This window comes from Magallana gigas, chromosome 2 (assembly GCF_963853765.1).
Source record: "Magallana gigas chromosome 2, xbMagGiga1.1, whole genome shotgun sequence".
Taxonomy (NCBI): Eukaryota; Metazoa; Mollusca; class Bivalvia; order Ostreida; family Ostreidae; genus Magallana; species Magallana gigas.
In genome coordinates this window covers 1285456-1312532 of record NC_088854.1, presented here as the reverse complement: position 1 = coordinate 1312532, position 27077 = coordinate 1285456, and the positions used below count along the sequence as shown (strand labels likewise).

Sequence of the window (27077 nt, the reverse complement as noted above, 5' to 3'; positions counted from 1 at the left end):
CAAATTTTATGCACGCTTTTAAACGATGGCTATGCTTAGTATATGTATAATAATAGACATTGCAGTAGTTTTACCCGTCAATTATGCCAAATTTCACTGAAGAAAAATACGTACAAAATTTGCTAACAAAACAAACGACATTAAAAGGTACCTCGTTATTTCGCCTCATGTTAAATTTCACCCCTGACGACGAGACGGGTATAGTTGTATTACGAATTTGACATCGCTTTAAATAAAGGTCGAAATGACCAGACAAATTACAAATAAACATGTGTACGTTTTTTTCGCTAATATTTCTAAAGTCTGCTTTCTTTACAATCGATGCATAGCATGCGGATTGAATAACCCCAATCATTCGGGGGACGAAACCAAGCGGTTTCCTTTTCTAAACATTCACGTGATGCATTTTGGTTTGTTTTTTCGTTTGCCCAAAGAGAAATTATTTTTATTTATTTTGAATATTTCTAACTTTGAAAGGAGACTGATTCTGCTGGTGTAAATAGGAGAAAGTCCATAACTTTCTGAGATAAATGATTTGTATGAAAAAAATTTTGATACTGTAATTACAAAAAAATTGGACCAAGCAGCTTTAAATATCTTCACAAGCTCTTAGATTTGTTGAGTTTTAATTCATCCTTAAAATAACACAAAATCATTAAGTTTCTTAACATTTAATAAAATACCAACTACGTTTTACATATACAAATCTCAAACGTTTTAAATAAACATTCATAAATGGACAACCTCTTTTTTTAACATTGTAACATTTTTCAAGTCTGAATATTAATAAAATATATACGTTTCTTCGCAATAAATAAGAGCAATATTTTTACCTGTACATTGATGTATTCCTTTATTCAACAAACATTTTTTTTAAATAAAAAGGCTTTGTTTCCGAATACAAAGACACTATCAGGCACAATGACAACTGTAACAGACTTAATAAATGCCATTCTTGGACAACAAGTAACACTAGAATTGAAACAATCAATAACAAAGACATTCTGCTTTTTACCAGAGTTTTTTTCGGAACCTGACAATCAGTGGAAACAGTTAATTAGAATTAAAGATAATGAAACAAACATTTCCTTGGAATCTCTTTTGTGTCGAGTGATTTGTTTGTGAGACAAACGTCCTTCAATACTTTGTTGGAGGTCATTTGGTGTCATATAGAGGTGATTTGGTTAAGTTTTAATTTTGAGAAAAAATTGTGTAGTGTCATAAAACATATTTTCGGAAATTATTATATTCTAAATTTAATCTTAATACTAGGTGGGATATGCTATTGCATGCATTCATCGAGATTCGTTTCCATATACAGGGTATACCAATTATTCAGGTAATAAATTAAACGAAGACATTTTTCATAACAATAACTTTTAGACTCTTTGTTAATAATTCACAAAGCTATTACAAAGATAAATACACAATTGTCTCCCTTGATTTCAAGTAACAAAATATACACAAAATACATAATATGAAAATTAAACGCGGTTTTTCTGTGGGATTTATTATAAAATATTGGCCCCTTTTCTGGATAAAAGAAGCTGTTCCACATGCAAATGCATCACACGCTGCGTTTGTACTATAATTAGAAATTATGCAATATATTCACTAGCTTATTCATGAGATGGTGCTACCTACTAAGCAAGTACAACAATTTTAACGTACAGTACTTTACAGATATATATGTATATATACTTCTATAATTAAACTATGTATTGCACATTTCCATATAAAGCGAATGTTTAAAAATATACAAATACAAGAGGAAACTATGTTGCTGCCCGTATTTCCTCTGTTCTTAAGGCTGTGTCCTAAATACATAGCATCAAGGTGTATCGGTTTATCTAACAACCTTTTATGACCAGACATAGCTCCCCCTTCACAACTTCACAACGACAGCTAAAGTATAATCTCATAATCTGTGGAAAAGGAATTATATTCAATCATTTTTTTCATATCGCAGTTTTCAGCAGTACCGGAACCGTTTTTGGAAAACCTTCCACCCGATGATGTCACAGCTGCCATATTATATGGTCATGTAAACGCTTGTTCAGTGCTTACATGGTGGTATCGGCAACAAGCTTTGAATTTGCCATTTCATCATCATAAGCATTGAGGGTGGCTATGCGAGAGTTTCTTAGGTTGGCAAGATTAGCACTGATGACAATCATATAGTGGATCTGGAAAAAATCAAAACAATGTACATTTTCAATTGTGTCTATTTTGTCAATTAATAATAGAAAAAGAAAAAAAAAGACAAAACCACAATTTATTTGATAAAAGTGTAAAATCAAATTAAAACAAACTTCAATATAAACATTAAAAAATAATAGTTAAAATTATAAAAACCAACAAACAACACAAAGAAACATAGCAGGGTCACATGCAGTCTTTTTACACAGACATCTACATTTTACAAACTTTACATCTAAGGTGACGTCGATCGATTTAGATAAGGTAAAATGTAGATCAACATTTCAAAACCGAATTTCCGATGTTTATTAATCGATCTTGCATTAAATATCAATCGGAAAACAATGGACTTATTACACTACAGTGAGCATTGACCTCCTGTCGAACTAGTAAGGGAACGAATTCCCCTTGAACTGCATGATATCTGAAGGGGGAGGCCAGAAACTGTTCTGTACGCCAACAAGCGCATTTTTTACAAACACCGTTAGTTTTAATTTTACACCCATAAACCGAATACATATGTTGTCAAACTTAAACAATATAAAAAACAAGTTGACAATTTTCTATTTTCAGGATGCTTTGGTCTGGATTTTTTAAAGCTGCTTGGTCCAATTTTTTTGTAATTACAGTATCAAAATTTTTTTCATACAAATCATTTATCTCAGAAAGTTATGGACTTTCTCCTATTTACACCAGCAGAATCAGTCTCCTTTCAAAGTTAGAAATATTCAAAATAAATAAAAATAATTTCTCTTTGGGCAAACGAAAAAACAAACCAAAATGCATCACGTGAATGTTTAGAAAAGGAAACCGCTTGGTTTCGTCCCCCGAATGATTGGGGTTATTCAATCCGCATGCTATGCATCGATTGTAAAGAAAGCAGACTTTAGAAATATTAGCGAAAAAAACGTACACATGTTTATTTGTAATTTGTCTGGTCATTTCGACCTTTATTTAAAGCGATGTCAAATTCGTAATACAACTATACCCGTCTCGTCGTCAGGGGTGAAATTTAACATGAGGCGAAATAACGAGGTACCTTTTAATGTCGTTTGTTTTGTTAGCAAATTTTGTACGTATTTTTCTTCAGTGAAATTTGGCATAATTGACGGGTAAAACTACTGCAATGTCTATTATTATACATATACTAAGCATAGCCATCGTTTAAAAGCGTGCATAAAATTTGAAATAAAATCGGACCAAGCAGCTTTAACATATCTTCAGCATCAATAGAAATAAAGTTATTTTGTTGAAAAAAAAAAGAGATAAATATTCGAACAAAGACTCCTAAACATTACATTTTGCGTTCCAAATGGCTTTCATTATTATAAATAAATACCATTGGACTATTTGTTAAAATAAATTGATAATGCAATTACGGAAAAAGGTTTAACTTCCTGCTTAAACAAGCGATGAGGATATTTCTATTACGCGGGAATGTTCAGTGCTTGACAATAGACAGACATAGAGTGCTGTGACACAGTGCGGCCGCTGTAAGTACTATATCAATGAGGGGGCGGCCGCTGTAAGTACTATATCAAAGAGGGGGCGACCTCGTCAGTACTATATCAATGAGGGGCGACCTCTCACGCCACTGAACAACTTAAAGCTCTTGACAAACCTGGGCAAGGTCACGATAGATTTGCCCTACGTTAAGGGGCGTGTCACCTTCTCCAAATGAACTGTTAGTAATTAGGAGGAAGTTAGCAATCACAAAGCAGAACAAAACCATCACAAAGCAAAAGTGAATTTGCGAGATTAAAACAAAATGGAACATAAGATAAAAAAAAGATAACTTCATTTACGTCATAAAAAAATCACATGAAAACTAAAGAAATATCCCTTTTTAAATTCTAAAAGTAACATTTTTGTTCAATCATTTCAAGTTCGAATTAAAAGATGATCATCGTTACATTTCATGAAATTAATATCTTTCATAACATATATTGTGATTTTAACGTTGAAGTTATTCTGTTTGTTCACTGGGTGGTGTGTGATAAAGACGACTCACCAAGCTTATAGCTATCAGGATGGATGAGGCGAGAGCTGCTATGTAACTGATGATCAACTGCTTCCCCTAAACGTAACAATAAAAAATGTTAATGTACACAATCAAACTCTGTAACAGTTATCTCCCTTAAGTCACTTTGTTATAACATGGATTACCTCACGCTCAAAGTTCTGGAAATCGGCGCCACAAAAATCTTGCTTATCCAAACCTGTAGTTGAAAAAACAAAGAAAAATAAATCTCTTAAAACCCATATCATATATCGGAAGACAAGTTAAAATAATATCAGAACTTTTTTCATGTTGTTTTTTTTTTGAGAAGATAAAGGGCAGCATCAAGATTTTAAACTATTACGCTTATTGTAATCAAAACTAGTGACATTTAGACAACATGTACATGTATATAATTTTTTTTTCTCATTTCAAAGAAGTAAAGGAAAAGAATCTATATTTATCCCCGACTCGTAAACGAATGATTTCAGCAGAAAGGCAAACATAAACCGTCTTATTGTGTTATACCCACCATAATGGACTAGATAGATGCATTTTGTATCCACGCCATTTTTTGTGACTGTGAAATCAGCGAAATACAGGAGAGAGAGAAGGTAGACCGGGACGGCCAGTACCACCGAGGCTACGATCCAGGAGAAACCCAGGAGGTAGCAGAAGACCATCAGCTGTAGGGACATAATGGTATATGTTATATACACACGGCCTACTTTTATATACCTAACATCAGAATCTACATATGGTCTAACCAACCCTAACATTGAACATATACCGGGGTAAGTAAGATTGATCATAATAAACATCGCTACCAGACAGCGTTTTTATATATAGAAATATGTCTTTATTTTAAACACAAATTAACACTTTTTGTGGTAAAAAGATCTTAATGTTTGGCATTATTTCCAAAACTAGTATGTGTCTCTCTCTCTTCCTCTCTTGGAACAAAAATTAAATTCTCAGATTCAAAAAATTCTCAAATTCAAAAAAATTATATGTCTTTCCTGATATAGTTTTAATTTAACAAATGACATACAGCAAAAATAGTCATGTAGTATATTTTATTTGTTAAAACAAAACATATCAGGAGAGACACTTAAAACACACCATAGGGAAATAAAAGATAATTTATATAGAAAACTATGTGAAAATATTTAAGGAATACGGGTTCATTCTATGAATATTATGAGGTGATCAAATACGGTTGGGGTGATCACATCCAATAATGCCCGAAATTAAGGCTTTATGATAAATTTGATTACGCCTGACCGTATTTGACCATGCACCTCATAATAATCAAGGAATGACTCCTTGCATCTTATATTTATATATTTACATTTTTAACTGTTTTTGTCTGTGATAACATTACGAATCAATTTTGAACCCTAAAACTGAATAGCTTCATAAAACATAAGTGACACAAAATGGGCGGGCCCTAAAGCATAACCAAAAATAAGGTATTGGCTGCGCCGCGTACTAATATTATACATAGCATGTGCTACATTAAAAATAGTGTTTTTAAAATTACGTTGTTTTAAAGTGTACAAATTGAAAATAATATAAATATAAGTAATAAAGAATCATTCTTTGAATATTATTAGGTGATAATTTCGGTCGGAGCGTGGTCAAATCTATCATAAAGCCCTTCGGGCTTTATAGGATTTGATCACGCCCCGACCGAAATTATCACCTAACAATACTCAAAGAATGATTCCATATTCCTTAAATAATTTTCAGCAATTGTACGATTAAATATTCAAAACGTTTTGATGAAACGTATTGGATTATACAATGCAGTGTTACCACAGAAAAACACTAGAAAATGTAAATATTTGAATGTTAAACAAACGACGAAAAATCAAACATCGTTTGGAATAATAAAACATTAGTCATTTGCTTCTGAATAATAAACAAATTATTGAAAATAGCAGGAAATAACTAATTCCTGATGTTGTTCAAGTATTGTTTAATTATGTTTCGAGACTGTTTATATGTCCAGGTGTTTTTAGAAATAAAATTATAAAGATCCAAGTATGCTATAAATAATTATTTTGGAATCATAAAAAAACCCAATATATTGTTGTTAGATCAGGATTTCATTATTTCGTAGCTGGTTAAATACATTTAGCAAAAATAATAAATGCGCATTTATATATGCCGCTATTCGAGCATCTACAGGGGTTTTTTGTCCAGTATCTAAATATATATAACTCAGTATCTAAATATATATAACTCGTCTTTCCTGGCTTACATGGGCAGTAAATGAAATATATTTGAACTCTTTGTTAACTTTGATAATATATTCCTCGCTCTCCATCTGGTACATTACCTTTGTGTTAACCTAAAACGGGTATCAAACAACATATCATAACACAAACTAATATATAAACAAAATATTATACTGGTGTGGCCTAAACAGTTTGTTTTATTTTGTTTGTTTTGTTTATTTTGTAGAAAAAAAAGAAATTGGGAACATAATTCTTTAAAGAGCTGAATTATCAAAAAAGGTATATTATTCAAAAGTGAACAGGTACCACGCATGTTCCGATGTTACATCAAGACAGTAAGTTGAAATAAACTTCAAACAAAGCAGGTTTACACAACTTACGAAAACGTTGAGTCCCTGCGCGCACATGTTTTTCTTGGTAGTTTGGAACATGTGGCGACTAGTGGGCTCTGTGGACACGTGACCCACACAGAGGAGGAGGGTGCCGATCACAAACATACTGACCACCACCCCGATCAGAGTGTACTCCATGAACCACAGGCTGCAAGACAACAACAACAGCGCCATCAAGCCGCCTCAATGTGTTTCTATAGTAATTATTCAGCCTATCATTCCTCGTTATTTTTACACTGTCATCTTTTCTAGCCTCTGTCATTTGTTGTCAACCTTACTGGTCACAGTTGTGTACATGTATATCTTCTTTGTACATGAAAGAATCGCGTCATCTATGTCTACTAATATCTTTGAAGCTTTTCTTCAAGATTGTGATCACTGGTGTTTGAGAGTATCTACTTTATCAAGACTAATATTCGAATAAGTTTGTAAAAAATTGATATTACAACCTATAAATACTTTTAAATAAGTTTTTAACAAAATGACGACTACAACCTATAAATACTTCTGAAGATTGGAGTATTAAAAGACAAGAATAAAAGATAAAAGTTTTTAATAAATAACTTAGTTCAACTCACAACTGGTCATTATCGAGCATGTCACGTGTTTTCTGGGCGCCAATCAGAAGTCCGCCCGTTAATCCGCCGAGTCCCACCAGCAGGATAATCCAGGCTATGAGTGAACCACATGGCACCTGTGACAGACAGTGTAGGAACCGATCGCTGCACTTCTCACTCCGAGCTGAAAAAGGAAACAAAAAGAGCCTAAAGCAGCGGAAACAATTTTTTTTTTCATTCTTGTAGAACTTTGTTTAGTTTAATAAATAAGAACAATAAAACGTATTTTTTTATCCTTACACTTTGTATGAAAGCTCACCCTGCGAGCCTTTGCCATATTTATTCAAAGTGATAAATGTGTCCGAATAAACACGCCTTAATATACTACCAAAATGGTTTGTGTTTACTTGTTTATTACGTAAGCTGCGTTTCTATGGAAACGGAATAATGCGCAACTATATACGACTCCAATTATCACATGTAAAGCCAGCCAACTACATGTCGACAAACAATATCGATATTGGAATATCACAAATAACAATTATCACCATTTATTATGATAAACAATTTTTATAAAATGAAATAATTTATGTTTACTACAAATGACGCAATATGATCTATAAAAAAAGAAAAAAAAATATTTTAAGTTGGAATTCATTGGTTAGGAAATGATCGCAAGTAAAACAAAAAGGTCTTATTTGTTTATTACATCATTAAGTCCATACAACCAAGCATAGACTCGCCCTTTCACCTAGCCATCCAGTCACGAGTGCGATATCCTCGTGAATTGGAACCCCCGCACTCTCTCAGATTCACTCTTCTTTAATTCTTACCTTTTCAAAGGCAAAACTAGAACTGTCCTAATGGGACTAATACCCCCGCAAGGCTAATTTCAAATGGGACAAATAATTGAATTGAATAATAAAGGTTTGGAACACATACAAATAAAAAAAATTCTAGAATTGTAAAAAAAAAAAAAACGTTAACAAAGAAAATTAAAATTAAAATTGTCAGAATTTCACTGTAAATACATATGTATAACAGTATAACAAATTTATGTATTTGATGATATTTTTTTTATTTAATTGTTTTAAAGGAAAAAAAGTCAATAACCCCTTACTTTGCAGAAAATGAAAATACCGGTAGGCAAGCAATGCTCTTCTGTTGATAAAACTTTGAATATCTTTCTAATAAAAGTCTTGAAAGATGCAATTAGTTGTTTCAAACTTCCCCACTTTCTCCTGTGGTACAATGGAACTCCATATCAGAAAATTGATCCCGTAGGACTATGATTTTCTTTGATGAGCTTGTTAAATTTAATAAACTCCCAAAACATTACCATAATTACCAAACTATGTAAAAATATGTAAAAAAGAAAATTTAATATTACAAACAATTTTAAAATTGCCAAAACACTACAATCATATCTAATTTTGAATTTCATTTAAATTAATGCCCTATAGGGTCACTTCATCAATTTTCTTGACTAATAAATTTAAACAACTTATTATTAATAATGATATTATTTATTTCCTTATAATGATAGAAACTTTTGGTTTACTTGAAACAGTTTTAAAATAGCCCCAAAACCATCGCCCATTTTTCAGATTATCAATTTTCCCTAAACACATGCTCCATCTAAGCCATGGCCCAGATAATGGGCCCCTTGGGAAAAATGAATTCAGCCACACTTGTCTTTGATGTTCTTATTACACTGTAGCTCCTAAGAATTTATCATTGACAAACAACAATTTTGCATTGTCAGTTGATAGAATACTTATAAAAAATAAATTTAGTTAAGACATATAGACAAAAAACCTCCATCTGGATGTATTTATATAAATATATTTTAGAGTGGTTTAATACTATTATTTAATTCATAAAATCTGTAAGGATTATCTACCTTACTTTTCAACATCAGTGTACAATATATAGAATAAGGAAAATGAAAACTGTCATAAAATCATTAAATCTTGTCTGATCTTAAAAAAGATTGCAGGTGCACATCTTCAGATGGTGATCAACATATGTACAAATTTTCAGACTGTTCCATGCAGCAGTAAAAAATTCTATAGGGGGACAAAGTTGCGTCTACAGACAGACGGACGACAGACAGACGGACGGCCAGACGGACAGGGTGAAACCAATATACCCCCCTAAACTTCGTTTGCGGGGGTATAATTACTTTTAAAGTGCTATGTAATTGCACGTACGAGTATATTTGTTTAAAATTGCACGCATATTTTAATTTTAGTAAATGAAGATGGTCTTAAGGTGGCAGTGACGTTCATTTAAAGACATTCAATTTTCTGCCGTGTAACACTGGGTATCATGCGGTCAGCTACCGGTATATCATAATAATATTTCAAACAACTTTACTAGAGAAATTACTAATACATCAATTGTATAATAAAGACGGGATGTCCAAACCCTATCCTTCCTTCTCTTTGCAAAATGTCCATTACACCATAATTATTTACACTGTTTAAACATTTAATATCGACAAATTTTTCAATTCTTTCTACGAGCTACACGCAAGGATGACATGAAACAGCTCATCTAAGTACAAACAACCAACTCAGTCAAACTACCAACTCAGTCAAACTACCAACTCAGTACAACTACCAACTAAATCAAACTAGCAACTCAGAAGAACTACCAACTCAGAACAACTACCTACTCAGAAGAACTACCAACTCAGAACAATTACCAACTCAGTCAAACTACCAACTCAGTACAACTAGTACTACAAACTCAGTCCAACTACTAGCTCAGTACAACTTCTTACTCAGAACAACTACCAGCTCAGTCAACTTACTAGCTCAGTACAACAACCAACTTAAAGCAACCACTTACTCAATCCAACTACCAACTCAGTACAACTACTTACTCAGTCAAACTAACAACTCAGAACAACTACCAATTCAGTCAAACTACCAACTCAGTCAAACTACCAACTCAGTCAAACTACTACCACACAGTAAAACTACCAACTCAGTCAAACTACTACCAACTAAGTCAAACTTCCAACTTAGTCCAACTACCAACTCAGTACAACAACGAACTCGGAACAACTTCTAAGTCAGTACAACTACCAACTCATTACAACTAGTACTACAAACTCAGTCCAACTACTAGCTCAGTACAACTTCTTCCTCAGAACAACTACCAGCTCAGTCAACCTACTAGCTCAGTACAACAACCAACTCAAAACAATTACTTACTCAGTCCAACTACCAAATCTGTACAACTAACGAATACCAACTTATTCCAACTACCAACTCAGTGCAACTTCCAACTTAAGCCGTTACAACTAAAGCTGTTACACCACAACAAAGACGTAACTGGCAGATCTAACGTCAACGTCAAATCAGAAACCAAATCAGCCAAATACCCATCAACAAACAGAGCCACCGGACGAGGACGGACAACTTCAAGATGGTTGGACAACTTACTTGAGTTGGTCAGTCGACATTCTGTTTGACCTGAGCTTGACCTGGTTAGGAAGACGGAGGTACTACGAGGACCCATGTGTTTGTTGCGTCGATTATTATTTTCTGTGATGGTGGAAACAATTTCAGAAGACATGGCCGCTACACGTTTTTCTAGTGAATTTCATTGTGACAGGCAAACGTTACAATTATTCCGATGTGATAATGGTTACCCAGGGAACTCATTAGCATCTGCTTTGATAAGTATACGGGTATTTCTACAGTCATATACAACTTGTATTCAATGCTCGCCTCCACAATGTTTGGGGAAAAGGAAAATGGCAAAATCACACTAACGCCCCTATTTACAAACTCGTAACCCTGAAACGGAGGTTTGAGTCTTGCCAATGTGAGTACTGTGATAGCCAGATAGGGATACTTTTAAAATATGAATTCCTGAAAACTGGTAATATGAGGGTGTCAAAAATGCATGTTGTCCAAGTTGAGAACAAAACACGGACCGTTCTTCAGAAGCACGATAAAATGTGCACCAAAACTCGGGAAAGAACAGCTCCGCTTGTCATATTATGTTTGTAATTTTAACAGGTTTCCTCTTTACAGTTTGTGGTTTCAAATATAAAAGTTTATTGTTGTCGATACACATCGTGAGCTATGGTCCTAGCACCCCCAATGAGGGTTCATTCGGTACCACATTCTTAGAAGTACAAATTGCTTTCATTTAATACGATGAATCTACGCAGTAATGACAAAACCAATATCTCTGTTTGGCGTAACTGAACATGCTGTAGATGAAAGGAACTCAGTAAACCATATTGAGAATAAAACTAGGACAATCAACAGTAAACGGACTTCATTTAAGGCACAGAATGCATCATATTATGTTATGAAAAAATAAACAAAGATTAAAAATAACGGTTTCAATAAATATTGAAATCATTAAATCACGCCACAGTAGGTCTTAGTACAGGGCAGTATAGATTCGTATTGAATGGCATTGCGTGAAACATGGACAATTATAGATATTGATACAAAGCTTTCATCGCTTTGATATAGTTAATTCATTGGAGGAGTTTGAGTTATCCTATTTTTGTTACTTATCGTGACGTGTGTATTTGTGCTCACTGTATGTTTTGTTTTTCAAAATTAAAGTTATTTATATACTAGACATAGACAGTTTCCTAATACGTAACAAATACCATTTGTTATTGTTACTATGAACATTTGAACAAGCAATTTACGCAAATAAAAATATGTATACAGTACAGTGCATGTAACAGACTTATTTCTTGTAAAGGATCTCTTTCCTGAGAAAAATTGCGGAGTAAAAACAGTCCGTTGTTCTTACATAGTAAAGTCATGCATAAAACGTTAAAGGCAAAAACAAATGGTAAAGAATGTGACATAAATAAATGAAACGCCCCAGTATTTACAACCTAACTGCATTAGAAACTCACCCCGACTGCCCATATCTCCCTTCAAATGGTCAAAAATGGACGGACAACATAGTTATGAATGAGTGATTATGGCTTCAGGATGGGACCGACTATATCATCTTTGATATCAACAAATGTCTCCGGGCGACATTTTGTTAACCTTGCGCATGTAGATCCAGGCAATTGAACATGGGAAGAGTGAGAAAGATCAAATACAGGGGTCGTTTGTAAGTGTCCATAAAGATGTAGTTAGCCGGAAATAGCACGCACCTCTATAGGTATATACTCATCACGGACTAAACTAAGCAACATGTCCTCAGATGCTAGTCACTTGATACAAACTTACATTTCGTAGCATGCGCAAAGTTCGGTATAGTTAACCTATTAGTAGTTCTTTTGTTCAGTCTTGTTCCAATCTTACCTTTTGTTTTAGCATCATCATGTTCGTCAGTCTCCACAGAAACCCCGTTAACGTTGCAATCTTTAGTGTCTTCAGTAATATCCATTATAAAACGATAGACCTAAAGCTATCTCTCCATCAAAGTGTCCAAAACAATCAAAAAGAAAATCTCAATAGAGTTCCACTTCTAAGTATTGATAGACTCCTAAGGATTCACTAATATCAGATAGTGTTTACATGTAGTACGGTACTAATGGCGCTTTGATAGACAAGTTACACAAGGTGGAACCTTACTCCAGCCAGATTGTACCTTGTCTAACCCATTAACGCCGAGAAAACACTTCACTTTGGCGTAGATCGAGGGTCTTCACCAAACCTGGCACTATTACAAGACACCCCCAGACTGATACAGGAGGGGCGATCGCTTCCGTAGTACTGGGATGTGTTGATAACCGACCACCTACTACCGGGCTTGATTTCGGGAAGTTTTGGCAATTTTCTTATCAAAATCCGATTCTCACAACATAAGTAAAACCCTGGGTAAATGTGAGGGGTCTCAGTGAATGATTCACCGTTTTCGTCAGAGTTAACTGGCACTGTGTTTGACGAACATGCTCGACCCTTGTTAAATTAGCCAGGATTAATAAGAAACGATCGCTCGCCTGATCAGACGTACACCAAAAATAAGTCCCCATCCAGCCAAACAAAGGGAAGCGATTGATTCAAGTCTTACCACATAAGCACTTTATCGCAATCGCATTTATTCCATGCACATATTGTGAAGGATTTACAACAACAGCTTGTGGGGGGTTTTATTCTATGCTAACTTCTAGGTTCAACATAGTACATACAACAATAGATAACTTGATTAATTCATAAAAAGAAGGAAAATGTATGTTATAAACTTGTAAAATTAACATGATCCATAAAAAGACATCTATCATATGCTTATGAAGTATATCGATTATGACCAAGTAATTACCAAAATAAACAAATATTTAACAAAAACTGAAACCTCAAAAACTATGTTTCAAATTAAGTGTTAAATACAAATTTCAAACCTTGTTTCCGCATGTTGTAAAATCCAGCGAGAAGTTGTAAGAGTTAGCGTGGACGGAAACACGTCTCCTCAATGTCAAATACTGATATGCTAACGGGTCACCTTTAGAAGAAAGCTGAATACACATAAATCCGAATTTGAATTTAGAAAGTGATGTATGCTAATATTAAACCAAAGGTAAGTTCGGTGCAAGCTGTCTTTTCTAGACGCTAATTAAAGACTGTTCCACACTGGTGTGTCGCGTGTGTAAAAGTTTGGATGAACGTCGTATATTATTTCCTCAATCTCACAGTTTTACGCTAATCTTTTAAAAGATAATTCATGGAAAGTATTACATAATTTTATTTTTATTTATGGAAAATCTATTTTTGTGTATTGTTTATCATTCAAAATCACCCCCTACTTCCCCTGTTGATATTATAATACGTTCGCCGGAATGAACGCTGTAGTAGTTTATCTTTAATTAAATCAGCAAGACAATCTATATCAGCAACTACCATTTGCATCGATATAAACAACGTACAAAATATTAAAGCAGTCTGACCTCAAAAAAGTTTTGAGGTTGGCTGTGAAATGAACATTAATGCAAAGTAAAGCCATCATCTTGCTGATCATTCGCTTCATCCTTGTAAACACGCGATCACGTGATTTAGACGTTCGGGGAAACCAAAACATCAGTTTCTGGGACGGAATGATCGATTTTCTGCGATCGTGACACAATTTGTCTTAAAACACTTCAACAAAACAAACAAAAATCGATACCATGAAAAAAGGAGTAAACACTGGCTTGTTTGCCTCCCTGGGCGCTGTAACAATGACTGCTGATTGGTGCACTGTTTTGTCTGCTAACGTTATACCTAGCTCGCGAAGAGACATTTCCCCAATCTTTGTAATGGTGCAGTAATCTAGAAAATTGCTACACTGTCTGATCCCCGTTAATTGCACAGATAGAAGCAATTTTGAATTTGATACATCCTGTCTATAGAGAGAGAGTTTTAATGACCATGCGCGGTCGACCTTTAACACAAGAAAACAAACCGAAGTTCCACTGACTGCACAGTGCCTTAAAATCTATCTTTTCCGAGCAGTATGATAGTTGACACTCTCTCTCTAGTATCACTAGTGTCGGTATTGATTGAGCTATTAAGGATATGTCACAAGGAATTCGCATCAATATACTTTTTTTTTTAAATTAAAGCTGCTCCATGGAAACGTGTAAAGAAACTGAAATAGAAACTTATGTGCAACAAAGACAATATAGACATTGTCACAATGTACGTGTATGCACGGCACGGGAGAGGTGTGTATCGGGCAGTATTGACCTGTTATAGAAAAGGCATAGCTCTAGACCGGGCAGTATCAACAGTTATAATATGCAGTATGTAGAATAGCGCCTTGATTATAGCAATAAAGCAGTATAGTACAGAATTTGTCATAACGCACGGGCATTGTATTATTGGCCACATGCATGTAGTTTGTAGTTATATTGATACTAAGTAGTCTGTAATTCATGTATTTAGCGACCAGACAATATCACTTTACGTAATCTTAAAATAAATAATATTTTCTTAACATATGATCAATAAACATACGCATAAAGAGTAGGAGATTTGTACGTTTTACTTTTACATTCTTTAAAACCTGCAGGTTGAAACTATGTCATTGCCCACTCAGTACACTTAGACTTTATATTAGTTGACTAAGCCAGAATAATGAAGACTTGCTTCTAGGCGTAATTGGAAGGATTTAATAATGATATGCTACATTTATATCTAATCATGTTTGAATATAAGTGGGTAGTGATTTTTATTTTGAATATTAGATACAGCATTCTTCAAACAAATAGCAATATACATGTACATGGTACGAAAGATATTCTGCATTCGGGTTCCACTTTATTGTTGCTATGATGTGAACGAGCTGTAGTGATGTCGATAGATCATTAAAACTAGTTTCCCCTCAATCAGTTGCTATTATTGTACTGTGTATGTAACTAAATGAGCCGAGATGACGGACACCGGCCGAACGTGTCAAAAGACAGCTACAGTTCCATCTGTCTTTTCAGGGACTCGCTAAAGAAGATTATGTCAATTTGTCCGGGAACCCGCCTAATGTAATAACGATGTTTTCCCGTCCAGATAACGCCTTATTGCGACACAAACGGTAAAGAACTTAGCAGTAACACAATCCTGACAATCTGTGAAGGCACTTTCCTTCTATCCTTTGCCTCTGGGAAAATAATATCACCAGTTGTAATCATTGCGGAGTTAGTGAAGAGAGCTACAAAAAATCAATGTCTGAAATCCATTTTGTTCGATTCGCTTCAGTGCCGCAGTGTTCTTAGCCTGTAGCTCTGCTGAACAAAATCGCAGATCTCAAATACGTATAAAACAATACTCGCTCAGTGGCACTCAGAAAAATCAAAGACAGGAAGGAGAAAAGATTTAAATATTAATTGTTTCACCATAGTAACTATTTGCTTGGATACGGGGATCACCGCCTGCTAATTACAGTAAGCGAGAGTTCGAGTTGGCAATATACATGCAGTATCATGCAATAACTTGGTAAGATATGCGCACAACATTCATGCAATAAAAACATACATTTGTTACTTCCAAAAAAAAAATGGAAAAAATTGCGGTGAATCAATCTCTTTACCTAGATTCTTTTATTGCTAATTAATTGCGAAAACTTCAGGATGGCGTTAGTTATGAGAAATCGTTAATTGATAAGGCGACCTTATCTCGAGGCATAAAAAATCAAATAACAAGAAACCTGCTGAGTGGAGGGCAAAGATGGCTCAAAAAACCTCAAAGCAATCGAGAAGCCGGAGCAGCGCTACAAACAAGCACTACATCCCGAGGAGGCGGGGGGTACTTCGATATCTCGGTCTGTTTTGACACCTGACCTGCCAAAGTCGGATTTATATTCTATATTCTCTGCTGTGGGGGGGGGGGGGGGGGTCAAACCAATGTAGTGGGCTTAGCAAATGTTTTGAAGAAAAAAAAGAATATAATAACGCTTCGTCCTGTTTGTCACCATATAAAGCAACCAAGCTTCAAGAAGTGATAAATTAAAGGGATTTTAAAGAAAGGTCCACTGTTAAAGATTGACTGAGTTACATATATACCTACACAATAGCCCAAACCTTAAGTTCTACTAATAAAAGCATGTAAAAGCGGAACAAGATCAAATCACAGTTTGGATAAATATTTAATAACTATGTACTTTATGTACTTTGTTCCATTGGGGTCTCAAGTATTTGTCTAGTTCTAAACATCTTCATTTCTAAAGCATGTTTCAATGGCAGTGCAAGTGCAACGTGAGTGAGATGATCTTGCTAAAATAACAAAATGACAGTGGCGGGTTTTAAGCAATTGAAAGAGAAGAGTAAAATTATAAAGAAAAAAAACAAAAAACAAATTTGTGAAAATACGTACAGCCGTCGGACATGGAAATCCAGACTGAAAAACCGATTAGAAATTGGTTTAGATTGACTTTGTGAAATTGTAATAGAGCCCATGGATTACATCTATACAGAAACTGTCTAAAAATAGTAAGGCTACCCGTTATCTAAACAAGACACGAATGTGTTAAAATAGTATGAATGAACATGCATTCTCAATTCTCTATTCACTGGCAACAAAATTCAATTTAAAACTGTCTTAAACTTTGACCCAGAATCAATAAAGTTTGGCTGATATTTCACAGAAGTATGTCAGGTTATCAATGATGCGTGTCAGTGGGTCCTCAGTAACATTGCACAGTGCTGCACGATATATAGCGTTAATGAATTAATTAATGACTTCATCAGCTAACAACACAACAGCACTCCATCTAGCTGTAGCGTGCAGGTGTTCCGTAGAATGAATTATTGACAACAATCAAACATCATCCGATATCAGATCTTTAGAACAAGTCTACAGAAATTTGTATTTGGAAATCAATATAGATCATTAACAAGGGGTCAAATATCTTGGATAATGACTTCTTTTTTTTTAATGAAGTCGGAGTTTACCACTAATTGTTCACTGCTGTTTTTGTACACATATTGACAGCTACGCTAGTTATGGACTACGGCACTAAGACCTCGCGTTGTGTCCTAAATTCGGAATGCAACTAAATGTCAAAGTCGGAATTGATTTTCAAAAATCCGAGTTGATGACAAATGCATGTGATACTACGCACTGTTCCCAAGTACAGTACTTAATGCCAAGTCCTTCATAGCCTACAACCCTCGCAGCCGACAATTTGGAAATATAAATTTCATTTGTTTAGATCCGACGCACGAGCAGGGAACTTGATTCTTGCTGACGATGCTTACAAACAATTTATTACTTAGAATAACAAACAAATTTTACGGAGCAAAGAGCACTTCAATCCGCGTGCCTGAGCTGGAAGATGAACAGATTATTACAAACTAATGATCCTGGACGGTTTTCGTTGGGAGCAATAGCGTCTTTGAGCGGCATGTGGTTTTACTCGACATCGCGGAGTAGTTTTGATGAACTTCTTTCATTGAGAAGTTGTCAAAATTGGCGCTTCCATCTTGAAAAATTTAGTAAATGATGGAAAGCAGATAAAACTACGAAATGCCCCGAAACAAAACATTCCACACAATTAAATTAAAACATCTTAGGTGATAAACATACCTTTAGTGTGGGATTTAGGTCAAGTTCTTAATTAACGTCAATAAAATAAACTAATTCACTACATTAATATTTGAGCAGGGTTGTTACTTTTGGGCGTGTGCCGATGTTGTTTCTCCAGGGAAGAACCCATGTTGGGGCCTTTAATCTCGTGTAAACATTGCTCGCCAGTAGACCCTCAAATACACACACACTTCGTTGCAATTAATATAGACGCATATCAAAAATTCATAATTTACCACTAAGCTCGCATGTGCACATGTAAATCCTATGTAAAGGGCGACCCTATTGCACTACTTCACTTGTCAAAAATGGAATCCAAATCGTGGGGAGGGATGTTACATGCACGACACAATACATACAATTACCTTACAAACATAATTCATTCTTTGTAGAGTGTATCGCGCGATCAAAGCAATTTATAAACATCTACATAATATACATTGTTAGTTATCTGATCCGACCAAAGAGTACGGGTAACAACTAGCCCTAATTGTGGACCTTTAATCCTCCAGACCGACTTCGATTCTTTCACCCATTTAACAACAGTGATTGAATACAAACGTTCTGTCTAAAAATAAAACGTTTGAACTACCTCACTACATCTGCCTAAAAATATACATACACCTGTGATTATTTATTTACACAATGCACAGGTAAGGCGGTCAGGAAATACCTTCTTTCACGCTGCCTTGCGGTTCTTCCTCTCGGAACTCCTTGGACGCTTCCATTCGCTCATCCTCGGACAACAGCTCGCCGTTTTCCTGCTCGGCTCTCATCGTTTCCCACGGTCCTTCCTGTTCCATGTTTTCCAAGCAACACACTCCAAAAAATCTAGAGTTTATTTGTTTACACACCAAAGGTATTTACTACAGCGTGCGATTCGTTAATCAGAGAATGAAGAGAGATGCTAGGTCAGACAGCGTAACGTCAAATCCCCTTCTCCACATTACCCCTGCTTTCCTGCGATGCAACAGGCGCTTATATTCTTTAAAACACAGCCGATAATTCTTAGTATTCAACGTCGGACGAACACAGAGCGAGCATTAATAATATATCAGTTAAAACACAGTATAAAGCCAAGCCGCCTGTGAACAACTGTGGAAGCGGATCCCGTACCAATGCTTGTTCCAACTTAACTTGCAGCAACGGCCTAAAATCCAATACACAGTTTTATTCAAAACACCGTAATTCCCACTGGAGCAGAAACTTGCAATGATTGACACCAGCACGGTTTATCGACCCGATATGGTTGACTGGTTTTCCTAATATACGTAAGTACAAATATTTTGACCGTAAAACTTTCCCTTCCTGAATAATTCTGGACAGCGTCTCCTCCTTGCAAGAAGTGATTCCACTACACAGATCCCGGATGTGCACTTTGCAAGCAGACTATAAATCCATGATTAAGCACGATCCCGCGGGAAAACTGGCTAAATGGCTGTATGGATTTTCTGTAGCTTCCACCGATAGTCGCCATTAAATTAATCAATTAATAAAGCAAAGACCGATTCTTTAACTTCCGGACGTGCATGGTATATTATTGCTTTCTAGCTGTCCTTCCATGGCCCCTAGATATGGTTGTGAAACAAGAACATGGCATCTTGAAACAGGGACGTCAAGTTGTTAACAATATCTTGTCTAACCTCAATGGGACATTGTCATCTTCTACACTTGAACGCAATCTTATGTACCGAGCTTTAGTGAATGCAGAGTAAATATCAAATTTTAAAAAAAACCCTCAAAAGTTGAAATAAATGTGATATTACACCGGAAGGTTTTACATTTGATGATTTGTAAATGACAATAATGCAGAGAGAGAACTTTAGAATAGGACCCTGTGTGTGCTTGGGAGGAAGGTTTTTCTACCGGGCCCCTTCCACAAGATCTCACTGACGTTGACACAGTGAATTAAATAATGAGGACTGGTAATGACTCTTGTTATGTTGCTTCCACATGCAGAATTAAGGCTGCACTGGTATCGATTTTTGTTCCCTCATTAAAATCAAACAACGTCTGGTAAAACTTACAAATTCAACGGCTTTCTCATAAAAATTGGTTAGATTTCGATTCAATTTCAAATGTCTTCAACTCCATGCAATCAACAATGATTGCAAAAGCAGGTTGTCGACAATTTTACAAAGTCACTCATAAATCATTTAAATTAAGACCCCGGTGTCTGTCTAGCGTGCACTGGCGGGCTGATTCCTGCGTACAGAACCAACCAACTCATTTCCATATAGCTGTCTGAATGTCACCACGGGGACCAGGCAGATTTACATTAACTATATAATAATCTTAATTAGAGACGAGCTCTCCTGAACAAAAGTGGTACATGACCCGGGACCTTAGTCTATCACAGTATTGGACCTTTACAGTCTGCGAAATTAAAGAGAGACAACTGTGTTTAAAGAATACCCCCTTCCTTTATTTGCAATAAATAAACAAGCCATGCATTTTTGCACAAATATTTCCAAAAGAAAGGAAAAATAACGTTGTAAATTTTTGAAATGCAAGCATATAATTTTATAAAACTATAGCTACGCACCACGTCATCAACATCTATTAACAATGGATTTTTATTTCATTGTAATTAGAAAGACGACGAACTGACTTAGTTCGTTCGACACAGAACATTTAATTGCATGTATTCTTTTGTTTATGCAAGTTATTTAATGTCAAAGCAGATAGGACAATTAATTAAGTTTTCCCAGAGCGCGATGTTACGTCTGAACAGAATAAAAATCATTTCATGAACCTTTACTAAATTACTATCTTTCCCATCGTTCCCATGGAAACGGATCCATCGTTCGGCAAGGAGAGGCAAGGAGAGGGTTACTTTTCTACGGCAGATTCATCTGATAAAATTACTGTGTGTAGGTCAAGGTTCTATTCTGTGAATACTTCAAGGTCAAGAACTCCAGACCAAGTCACTGTCCGTTACCCCTCTATAGGGACAGTGTATATAGCTCAGTCTCGTACGACAGAACAAATGTTACAACCACAATATCATATCACATAATCAAAATATCATAACTCTATTCCAAGGTCAAAACTATTCCCCGCATTAATCTAATGACTTACTTAGGTTTACCTAGCAATGTTATAACAGTATCGAGAAAATGCAGAAATAAGTTTTTAGTATGTGTATATATATTACATATTCCTAGTCTGTGAGGTACTTAGGGCATGGTTCATCATACATGTAAGTACTTTCGATTTGTATCAGCTGAGTTTGCACATTTACGACATTCGATATAACATGCCAAAAAGATCGAGCATTGCATCATATGGGAATGGTAATCTGAGTAGTTTCTCTTGCTGGCTGCACTGTACTTTTTCGCTTTAACTTCGTGTAAAGGTGAAATTGCTCAGAGCAATAGGGGATCAATATAGTACAACAATACCACGTAATGTACGCACACTTCACACCGGACAACAGATGTAGGGGGACTAAACAAAGTGTACGTGGCTGAATAGAGTCGAGCAGAGTCCCGGGCCCCAAGGTCACCTTGGGACTGGGTCTGAATGTCGTCTGTATACGGACGGATCCTCTATTAGTGTGTAATAGGAAGATTTCATTTTCGACAGACAATAAAACTTTAGTATGAACATCCATCATTGAGGGATGATGGATTCCGCGTGTAGGAGTTTTTTGTCTTGTTCAAAATCCACATAAAGGTCAATAAAGCGCGACTGTAAGATATCAGTATGTGAATGTAAAAAATAAACATGGAGACATTGTAACCGATTCATACAAACTCTGTATTGCTGTGATAGCTTGAAATTTTAATGTACGTTTAAGTTACAATAACTTATACAAGTCGTACTTACTTAGTTAACAAATCAATCGAGTTAAAGCGATGCCTAATTAACGCCGTATACCACAAGGAATGCCGTTAATTATATCTTCTATACGCGCTAATGATGCTTAGTTAAATTGTAGATGACTGCAGCAGGTGCCCCTTTCACAAAACAGGTGTGTGGACACAGCTATATGTGAACAACTACTGTCTGCATTGCATCCACGTATTAGTCAGAAGTAAACGAACTAGTGCACAGTCAGGGACCTTTTGATCTCCCAACAAACAGATCCTGAGTACTTCAACCCCACACACACATGCTACATGTACTTACCGTACCACAGTCGGTTCGTCATTTTTGTGCTGTTAATTTAGAAACATATCCTAGGATTTCACAAACCACGGGGCTTCTTCATCCAAAACGCTAAGTCCGCGTGCTCAGACCAGGTGGGATATTTAAACTGGGTGTACGCCGAGACAATATATATGTATATATATAAATATTAAACACTGTTCAGCATCGTTGCCCACAACCGAACATAAATGATTTGAGCCCCTAGATGACTTTATTTGCCACAGTTATTTAAAAACCTTATCCGCCTTTTGATCTTATTTTAATAGCCAGAGGAAGCTTGCAAGCACAAAAAATGGATGCAGGCAATTATGGTTCCTTCTGGTTCAAGAGTTTATGCAGAGATTAGTACCTTATAAGTGTATAGTACTTATGTACGACTTGATGGTGGTACAGTCACGTGACATTGTATCTTCTGCAGTCTTCTGCTAATCACATCCGGTATTCATGGGAAATCAGGAGAGGATAAATAACATAAAAAAACTTCCGTTACCTTTTCATTGCTCGATATTTTGAAGAAATTTTTTTTAAAAAATACATACATCTCAATAACATAATTTTTACACAGGAATATAATATCCTTATATACATGAATACGGAAAAATTGTACATGTATAAGACATTCACTCAGTAACAAGTTTGTGCAATTTACTTTAATTATACTCTAGTATCTATATATTTTCTTATTTATATTGACTTTAATTAATTGTTTTCTTAAAATTCTTTGTCATGTTTTTAAATGTATGCTTGTTTGATTAGTTTAATCCAATACTTGGTTTCAAGTGCTTCATTTCTTGTGTAAGTGAGTTCACTTTAATTTGTTACTTGTGACTTTATTCTTTTGCAAGAAAACAATATAAAGTCTTGTGAGGTTTAACTGAAGATGAATTGATGTATATTAAATAAATGCTGAATAATACGTCATACTTATCAAGCTAAATCAATTTACCCTGCAGACGTGTGAACTTGGTTTATGCCCATCCTGTATAATCTTACTTGCGCTATAACAGCCATCCTAATGTAGTAGGTGATTAATTGCCCTTCATATTTTCAAAGACTTATATTCAATATATAGTCTATTGCCCGCCATAGTTCTCAATAGCGTTCAATTGCCTACCTTAGTCCTACAAACGTTCTCAGAGGCTTTGTCTATTAATTGTCCGATTCATCAATAAATTCTTACAAGAGGATATATTTCTGTTTACCCTATCGTCAGGACAAGCTTACTACAGCTTATACCACAACTGTCAGGCTCTCTATGAAACGTTATAGTAAAACAAGCTAAAATTAATTCTACAATTTATATCACAATCGTCGGGCTCTCTATAGCGCTATACTCTAAAAAGTGTACAACTGCTAACTATACAGTAGGCAGGCTCTCTATAGCGCGTTATAGTCAAGCAAGCGTGTACTACTACAACTTACAACAGTCGTCAGGCTCGCTATAGCGTTATACTCTAACAAGCTTACTGCAGCTTGCCACAATCGTCTAGCTCTCTATAGCGTCATACTCTAACAAGTTTACTACAGCTTACCACAATCGTCAGGCTCGCTATAGCGTTATATTCTAACAACCTTACTGCAGCTTACCACAATAGTCAGGCTCTCTATAGCGCTATAGTCAAACAAGCGTACTAACTGACTACAGTCTTCAAGCTCGCTATCGCGCGTCATAGTCAAACAAGTTTACTACAGCTTACCACAATCGCCAGGCTCTCTGTAGCGCGTTATAGTCAAACAAGCGCACGCTTTCTAAATACTCGTGTTTTATGATGTTCGCTGCTTGTCGTACATTCGTTGGTTTGGCAATGGTGTTCTGTTGGGTGCGTGTACCGTTCTAATCCCCGATAAAGTAACTCAGAGCAAAAGTTCGCAGAACCCTAAATTAATGCCCCGTTGTTCATCAGTTTACAAATAACTGTTAAATAACGTCAATATCTGCATTCATTATTGTCCTTTACAAAAATGTTTAACGAGATTTTAACGCAGTTAGCTATTGTTTTTCAATGTTTGTTAATTAGCGAGAATGCAGTGAAGGATTGGTTTTGTTTTGAAATTGTTTTAAATTCATATTAGAATTCATATTAGAATTCATAGAAAATAACAGTGAGTGGCGTGTACTCCTATGGTGTGGTTAACTTACTAAGTATCATAACTGCGCATTTATTTTTCTATTAAGACGATTTTTGTGTCCTTAAATTTTATCTTTAATTTCTTAGTATTCTTTATCTGATGTAACTCTTTGTGTTTGATGCAGTGGTCAATGAATGGCTCATTCGGAGTAGTCTTTGTTTCTATTTCTTTAAAAGAGAGAGAGAGAGAGAGAGAGAGAGAGAGAGAGAGAGAGAGAGAGAGAGAGAGAGAGAGAGAGAGCTATCTGTTCCATTATTGTAAAAATATTGTTTTGCCTTTTGATTTAGATACACAAGGACTTATATTTTAATTAACCAACCATGGTCGTATAAACTTTCTTCCCTTTTTTTTAGAGTAATGGAACAAGGAAATACACTACACATTAGTATTACCACATATGAATGCTCTTGACATATCTTGTTCCACAGTGTTATCACTGATGAACCCAAACACAGGTAAAAAATGCTGGTAAGTTCGCCAGATTAAAACTTGTCCTGCTTCAAACTTTGTGATTTTATTCTTAATTAAAGTCTTACCTTCATTAGGGTAATACATCTCCTTCGCCATTACGGTGTCAATATCACATCGGGAAGTCTCCTACATGTAAATCCTTACCCTCACCGTACTTGTAAGCAGCAGCAGTGGTTGTAGGTTCCCTACAGCTAGAGCGGGGGATCGTGGAGAAGTGCTCAGAGCCCCACATTCCGACGCTCCATCAACTGACAATTGTGATTACAAAGCCACTAGCTGCACTGTAGGATTTATGATGCATTCCTCTTTCTGAGTTGTCGCCATTTTAATTCGCCAAAAATATGCATTTGCATTTTGTGCAATTCATGATTCAAAGATTAAAAATTGTCATTTGCATTGTCTTCTTCCAGGAAATGTGTGGCGTTGACTCCATGTACAGTGAGGATGATGCTTAATGGACGTAATGGAGGATTTATCCACCGTGGTCGATCACTGTTCTCATTTTATTTTTTTAAATCATAAATAAAGCAATTGCTCCAATATATCTAGAGTTTTTTTCTTTCTCCCTCTTTTGTTGACAAATGCTGTGGATCTGTGAACGCTATTGTTTATCGAACAATGATAACACTTACAGCTTTAAAACTAATCTCTAAAGTTGACTAAAAGTGTTAAATATTTCATATATCGAACTATGGATGAACTGGACAAACGATGCAAACATTTCAAAGATATTGCGTTCGGAAAATGAATTATCAGGATAGGCTTTAGCTCTACTGTTTTCCTAAAACGTTCAGTTTCAAGTATAAAAAATATTTGAGCATTATGCTAAATAGTAAATACACATGTGCATAACTAAGAAGGATTTAAAAATAGAAATGTTAGATATCTTGCATGGAATTTGTATTTTTGGTTTTCAGTTTCTTACCTGTCCCGTTGTAAGCATTTCCACTTAGTTCGCCAAACGTTATTCGATGCTTACAGGCACGTAGCATCAGGGGGGGCCAGGGGGGGCCAGGGGGGGCCTGGCCCCCCCACTTTTTCTCGCAGTAACAAATTTTTTAAAATTTACATATAAAAAATGGAATTATCATTGAGTTGGCCCCCCCACTTTTTTGGGAGTGTGTAAAAATTTGATATGAAAATAAGGAAATGAGTAGTGAAATTGAAGTTATATAGAAAGCCAGCGCCCCCCCCCCCCCCCCCCCCCACGGATTAGGATTTTGAAGATTTTGGGAAACGTAACATTTTCCTTTTTTTTTTTTTTTTTGGCTTGTCAAGATTTTTTGGATGAGTCTGGCCCCCCCCCCCCCCACTTTCAAAAACGATGCTACGTGCCTGGCTTATGTTGAAGGGTCCATTTATTGGTCCGGAGGCTGGAGGCCCAACAAATTACCTACCAGAACTACTTTAACTTTTTTAATTATGATTTTAGCCAAAGTTTCTATTACCAGGTATTTACTGAAGATAAAATTCAAATATTTCAGGATAGAATACAGGGCTTAAAGAGCTTGATATACTAGTAGTGAAAAATAGCCACGGCCATCAATTCCTTTTAAAACACGGTTCAGTCATGTAAATTTTATACAGAATCTTGTGTAATTTGTGATGGAATGTAATTTGTTTCCAGCTAGTCAAGTTTAATAATTAAGCTTTATCCTATACATGGGAAAGCTCATAACCCAACGACACTGCGATTCGAACACTCGGGGTTGGTGTTCATCATTAATTGGGGCCACATGCTTGATAGCATGTTTTGCAATGTCTGAATTAAGAAAGTCAAATGCATGAACAGTCACGATGCAGTAAGACTACATCATGTCTGGCCAAGTGGGTGGTGTGGTGGCCTATAGAAACCAAATGAAGTGAAATAAAAGTTAAACTTTATATAAAAATCATCTTCCCAAGTCAAGGGTTTCTGATCCGCTCCGCTCTAC

General features: G+C 35.7%; 1 protein-coding gene and 1 long non-coding RNA gene across 13 annotated transcripts; one reads left to right on the top strand and one right to left on the bottom strand.

Moving 5' to 3' along the window:
• Positions 1-657: 657 nt before the first annotated feature.
• Positions 658-25355, bottom strand: LOC105336624 (neuronal membrane glycoprotein M6-a). Of its 12 annotated transcripts, XM_066074433.1 has the most exons (9): positions 19061-19955; positions 17176-17199; positions 7412-7574; positions 6822-6981; positions 4731-4884; positions 4366-4418; positions 4211-4276; positions 3821-3881; positions 658-2186 (listed from the first exon to the last, which is right to left on the bottom strand). In XM_066074433.1, the coding sequence occupies exons 1-8, from the start codon at positions 19188-19190 to the stop codon at positions 3864-3866; spliced, it is 768 nt and encodes a 255-aa protein (XP_065930505.1). In that variant the 5' UTR covers positions 19191-19955; the 3' UTR covers positions 658-2186; positions 3821-3863. The 12 variants fall into 12 exon arrangements, with proteins under 12 accessions (XP_065930505.1, XP_034300385.1, XP_065930506.1 ...); XM_034444494.2 differs by lacking the exons at positions 3821-3881; positions 19061-19955 and adding an exon at positions 25209-25351; XM_066074434.1 differs by lacking the exons at positions 3821-3881; positions 19061-19955 and adding an exon at positions 22522-22751.
• Positions 19519-25685, top strand: LOC105336625 (uncharacterized). The gene is made up of 4 exons (XR_901493.4): positions 19519-19658; positions 25026-25127; positions 25218-25426; positions 25554-25685. It is a non-coding gene; the product is annotated as an uncharacterized lncRNA (long non-coding RNA).
• The last annotated feature ends 1392 nt before the right edge of the window (positions 25686-27077 follow it).

Bases quoted from the DNA above. Each gene is read 5' to 3' on its own strand.
- LOC105336624 (XM_011441003.4), bottom strand. From the start codon at position 19,190: ATGGAACAGGAAGGACCGTGGGAAACGATGAGAGCCGAGCAGGAAAAC. The intron at 17,200-19,060 runs GTATTTCCTGAC...TCGGTTTTTCAG, and splicing joins GCAAGGCAGCGTGAAAGAAG to TCTGGATTTCCATGTCCGAC. The intron at 4,277-4,365 runs GTAATCCATGTT...TGTTACGTTTAG, and splicing joins TCCAGAACTTTGAGCGTGAG to GGGAAGCAGTTGATCATCAG.